Source organism: Phoca vitulina, unplaced genomic scaffold (assembly GCF_004348235.1).
Source record: "Phoca vitulina isolate PV1807 unplaced genomic scaffold, GSC_HSeal_1.0 scaffold3, whole genome shotgun sequence".
Taxonomy (NCBI): Eukaryota; Metazoa; Chordata; class Mammalia; order Carnivora; family Phocidae; genus Phoca; species Phoca vitulina.
In genome coordinates this window covers 67,104,971-67,110,970 of record NW_022589706.1, presented here as the reverse complement: position 1 = coordinate 67,110,970, position 6,000 = coordinate 67,104,971, and the positions used below count along the sequence as shown (strand labels likewise).

The 6,000-nt window shown below is 42.6% G+C and overlaps 1 protein-coding gene across 1 annotated transcript in view; it reads left to right on the top strand.

The window, feature by feature from the left end:
* The first annotated feature begins 476 nt into the window (after positions 1-476).
* The window catches only part of FAM13A (family with sequence similarity 13 member A), a 417,768-nt gene continuing 412,244 nt past the window's right edge, over positions 477-6,000 (top strand). The window contains exon 1 of the mRNA XM_032400809.1: positions 477-576. Coding sequence (XP_032256700.1) covers positions 556-576 — 21 coding nt within the window. The 5' untranslated portion in view covers positions 477-555. The remainder of the gene's footprint in view (positions 577-6,000) is intronic.

Genomic DNA, 6,000 nt, shown 5'->3' with positions numbered 1-6,000 from the left:
TTAATTTAGTAGCAATGATAATAATAGTAAAATGAAATAGGGAAAAAGAATATGAATTAAATGTAAGGGAAAAAACCCAAAGCAAGTGGCAAATGCAGGTGTTGAACTCACAATTTAAGAGTAAAAAGAGACCTATGTTGCCTTCAGGGTTGTTTCTGGTCTCTTTTTTCCTGAAAGAGAAAACCACTTACAGAGAATGTGAAGTTCTTCCCAAGTCCCACAGTAAATTGGTTAACAAAAGTGGATCCAGAACCCAGGTTTTTCAATCCTGAGTCCAGCTTTTTTCTGCCCACCATCATTTTGGACCTTCTGTTTTTTTCACTTATAACATGAGGATAAAAATAACTTTCCCATGGCCTTCCTGAAAGAATTAGATGAATAACACGGGAAAGCAGATAACACAGTGGCTGGCCCATTATTAGAGGTGTATAAATGTCTGTTGAAGGCGTAAGTAAAATTAATCAATGTTTGGCTTCTCTTTCCCTTCCCTTAGGTGTCAACTCAAACTTCCTCCTTCCTCAGTTTTAAATAAAGAAGAAACCAGAAAATGTCTTTATGGGTGGGAAGAAACACCAGGTACTGTTTATTCTTCTTTTCCAAACATATTAAATAATTTGTTTAAGTTCTTCTCTTAGTTGTCACGTGGTTAAGGAAGATTTTACCTGATTTAATTATCATTAGATTCCACCCACCTCCCGCCCCATTAAACTACCCTGTCTCTTAAGATTTTAGCATATGAGAAATACTAATTGTGCCACTTGTTAGTCAAGGATTAGATTTGCTGTAAATCAAAACTTTTAGAGCTGCAGTAATTTGTATGTAAATCTGAGCTGGAAAGAAACCAGTAGAATCTGGGATCGATCTTGGATACCCATTCCTTTGTCAAAGACACAGCTGAAAAAGCATTAACACTGAAACTTTGCGTCTCCAGTACTTGAGCAAATGTAGTTGTGGTTTATCCACCTTTTGTTTTTCCAACCTAATTTGGGTTTCTCCCATTTTATAACCAGAAAGTTTACCTGATTCATGTGACCACTCAATGCAAGTTAGAGAGTTGCCGACGGCTTGGGAGTATCACGAGCCTGAGTCTGAAATCCCACCCCCATCTCTTGCCCGATGTGCCACAGCAGTGCGCTACCTAAGCTGTCGGGGGATATCGATACCTACCTCACACAGTGTTTGAGAGGATTAAGTGACATAATATAAAGAATCTAGCATAGTGCTCACACACTGTAGGCAGCCATCAGTTATTAACTTCCTTTCTTGCTTCTCCTGTTAAGTATGAGACCAATTGAGCGTTGAACCCATGTATATTTGTTTGCCTCTCTCTCAGTGTTCTTAAGGCTCCCTTTACATGTGAGCATCCTATATCTCGTCTTACTGAGAGCCCCCCCTCTTCAAGGGTTGGAACCATTACTCTCCCATTGAGCCACAAGGTCTCTGAAGATGAGGGTTGGGTTTTTGTTGTTGTTGTTGTTTTTTCCTCAAAGACAGGCCCTATCAGATGATAAATGTCTGAATGTTCCAACCTTGTCCTCTGCAAAACTCTTTTTGGTAGTAGTTGATGTGAGTGCTATGTTACAAGGGATTCTGAAGTCACTGGAAGGAGTCTGATGGTCCAGTGTTGCCGCGAGCATGAAGGGTTAGGACAAAGATGGCACTCCTGCCACCAATCAGCCATCCTTGTTATGAACCTGTGAGGAAAGAGAATTGTGCTAAATTAATCCCTGAAGCCCTGACTTTGTACCAGTAGCTAATGTCATTCTTCATTCTGTGTTTCTTGAGTGAATGAATAAACAATGTACAAAGGAAATAATCTGTGCCTGAAAGTGATGAATCAACAAGAACCAACTGGACAAAAGTGGAATATACAGCCTTTAAAGCCATAATCTGCTAAGTGGGTCAGCAAAATTCAAGGCAGTAAAGAGGAGGGATGACCTGTGAAGTTTTCTTTAAAATGCGCCGGAAGCCTGAAAGCCTCGGAAGATGGTGGGGTAGGAAGATCTTAGGCTCACCTCCTCCCCCAGATACAACTAGATGACACCCACGTCAGTGTAAATAAACCAGAAAATGACCTAAAGACCGGCAGAACAGACTCTCCACAGCTAAATGCAGAGAAGAGGCCACTGTGAAGAAGCTAGGAAGGGCAGAGACATGGTCAAGCCAAGCTGACCTGAGGGACCATCCATGGAGGGATGCCATGGACACAGAACAGGGAGAGGAGCAGACCCCACACCGGGAACCCAAGGCATGGGGGACCCGCACTGGGGAGGCAAATCCACATCACATTTGGCTTTGAAAACCAGAGGGGCCTAACTTCAGAGTTCTTACAATCAATGGGGCTTAACACCTAGAACTTTAAAATGTGCCAGATGGAGTACCCCCTCTCCTAGTAACACAGAAGTCCAGGGTCAGATGATACATTGCTTAATAATTCTATCTGTAGCATTCATTCTTCCTACCATGATGCAGATCACTTTTATTTGTTGTGTCCAAGTTGAAATAATGAACTCTGGGCATCTTTTCTTTATAACAATTCTTCCAGGATACCTCCAACTACATATCGTGAGCCCTATGGTACTACCTTAGAGATGGGATAATGTGTGGGGATATAATAGGATCACTGAAAACTACTATTACTTTCCAGACATGTTCTAATGGGCTATTCAAGACAGCCAATTAAGGAGAAGATGTGAATATTTGTTATGGAAAAGACTCTAGACATAAATAGGAAGAAAGGAAAGAGAAAAAGAAAATAGGGTACCAGAAATTATTCTCTCCCTTTCCCTTGGATAGAACTTTGGTGTTGCACAAAAATGGACTTTTCTAAATATCTGGCAAACTGAGGACATGCCCCAGTGTAAAGGATCTTTTTTATGTTGTCTCAGGGGGTGGGTTACATGACTAGATAAGAATTCACTTGGAAAATCTTTACATGTGGCTACTTCCTTCCTTTTACTTTGCTATAGCCAAGACACTGGTATTCTATTTAAATATGTGAGGACTTAATTTTCGGATATAATTGTCATGGTGTAAGTTTGGAAATTGAGCTTCTAGACTCATGTTGAACTCCTGGTTATACAAAAGTGCCATCTATAGGTTGATAATAAATGGCATGAATGGTTGTGATTCTGGACTCTTTCAGGATCAGATAGTTAAGGAATCTGAAGTCCAGGTAATGACGATAAGAAAAACTTGGTCACGAGCACTGAAGTCACTTACATAGGATCGTGGGAAGTTAGCGGCGAAGAGGGACTGGAGCCCACATATCCTAATACTTGCCCAAACTGGATTCAGACTCTCTGTACCAACTTTGACTGTGTGAACATATTGAAATCATTTATCTTGAGCTTCTCTGAACCTGTTTCTTTGTATCTTTAATCATTATAAATGACAAAAATATTGATCTCGTATCTCAAGATGTTACATAACAAGGAGATTTATGTAAAATGCTTAGCACAGTGCCCAGCACCAGTTAGGCACCCCAAACAATGGCAGCTATTGTTATTTTATCATCATTACCATCCTCAATCTAATAAAAACAAAATGCTAATAACTGTATAACATTGTTATTTCAGTGTTGTATTTTGAAGCAGTAATTAGCACTTCAGAAAGTTATATAACAGTCATATAAAAATGTGGTAGTCACCCTGCAAAATGGCCCCCAATGCTCTCCAGCTCCCAGTATTCACCCCCGGGAGTAGTCATCTCCTGCATTGTACCGAGTTTGGTCTGTGTGCTCAGTATAATATGGCGAAGTGATGGTATGTGTGGTAAGCAGGGTCATGGTTCCCCAGGTACGTCCACATCCTAATCCCCAAATCCTAAACCTGTGAATGTTGAATTGTTACCTTATGCAGCAAAAGGGACTTTGCAGGGGGGATTGAGTTAAAGATCTTGAGATGGAGAGATTATGCTGGATTATAAATTTGTGCTGGTTAAGTCACTAAGGTTGTGGTAAGCAGCAATAGGAAATAGTATAGTGTGTCACTTCCCAGATTAGTGGAAGGGGGCTTTTTGGGGTTCTTTCTATCTTCCACATGAGTCACTGGGGGGGAAGCCATCCGCTGCATTATCACAGTGCATGGACGTTCAGGCAGCCTGTGGAGAGGCCCACAAGGCAAGGAACTGCAGCTTACCAACAAGCAAGGAAGCTTGGAAGTGGGTTCTTCAGCTCCAGTCAAACCTCAGAAGACTGTAGCCCCAGGCGATAGCTTGACGGTAACCTCAGGAGAGACGGTGAGCCAGAACCAGCCCACGAAGATGCTTCTGGATTCCTGGCCCACAGAAACGGTATATAATAAATGTGCTTGCTTTCAGCTGATGAGTATGATGGTAATTCATAGTGAAGCAATGCATAACTAATACAGTATCCCATGTAGTTTCGTCCCACACAGAATCAGGCTGCTCGGTGTGACCAGTGGAATACCGTAGAAAGTGGTGCTGTGGCATGTCTGAAGACAGGTTCTAAAAATTACCACAGCTCCTTCGTTGAACCTACGAATTATTCCCTCTGGGGCAAGTCAACTGCCATGTCCTGGGGACCCTCAGGCAGCCCTGTGGGGGAAGGAACTTGCCCGCGCCACCTTGCCACCATGCAAGAGAGCCACCTTGTGTCCTCGGGCTTCAGTCAAGCCTTCAATGATCCCATCCCTCCTGCCGTGATGTCATCCTGCTGAGGCCCCAGGCATGGCGAGCAGAAGCTAGCCGTGCAACGATGCCCTCTCTGAACTCCTGAGCCACAGAAACCATGAGACAGTAAATATTGTTATTTGTACCTACTTCGTTTTGAATGCTTTGTTATGTAGCAATAAATGACTGTATGAATATATTATTTAGTAACCTCCAGTTGCATTTTGTGTTTTCATGTCCATAATGTAAATGTATCAGTACCTTTTCAAATGTTGACTTAGACGTGCAAACCACTAGTTTCATACTCCCTTTCCTCTGATTAGAATCTCCATCAATATTGTGTAATGTGAACAGCAGAAAGAATTTGTAAGAACAGAGAAATGTCGCAACATATACACCTATTCCTAATATGTAGCGGACTGAATTCTTGGTAGGAAAGTAACTTTTGTTTTAGACACATAGCGGCTTTATTTTTTATAGTCACAGTTTGTTAGGGCAGACATTTCTGTGGTCTCTAACAAAGCTCAGTTTGCCCATCCGTTCCTTATTTCACTTGACTGGGCATGGGGAGGGGAGGCGGGAAATGAGAACATCGACATTAGCCAATTAAAAGCAATATAATCACTTCCTGCGTACCTCCTAGTCTCTTGGAAATGCAGTCCGTCCATTCAAACTCCAAATGTCAGTTCTGGACAGCAGCCCCTCTACATGTTCTCCCCCTCCCTCTTTTTCCTCAGAATGGGCGTCTAGATCCAGAAAGAAGTTTACATAATGTCCTGAAATGGTGGTAGGGCACCCATCTGATCTATGCATTGGCCTCTCATCTTTACTGACCCTCTTTGAGCTGCAGCTTGTCTGATCGCAGCTTGGCACGCTGTCTGTCCCTACTGCATTAGCTGCTGAGGCATCGGAGGCTGGTGTGACTCAAGGAAGTGATTCTCTTGTACAGTCAGTTCATGGTCTCCCCACTTTCCACACTGTCCCAAACTTGCTCTTGCTCTTCACTCAGGCTGGTGCTGTAAACCTTGCCAGACTATCACAACAGTGTCCCTTCTCTCCCTAAAAATAGGGACCCTCTGGTGGCCACAGTGGTTCTCAATTCTCAGAATTTCCTCACATACCTCAATGAGTATGGAAATGCTCTTGCTTCTCTTCTACATGCTCTGGGGCCGAAGGGCACTTGCGGGGATGGAGGCTAATTTGCTCTGTGAGTCCTGTCTTCTCAAGCTAGCCTGACTGAATGCTAAAGAATTTTTAAGACCTTCTTGCTCCTTCTCTGGCCAGGAGGAGTCCTAGCCATATTTCAGATGTTTTCCTTAGCAAATTAAGTATTGGCAACCTAATCAGCATCAAGTTAATCTTCCACCT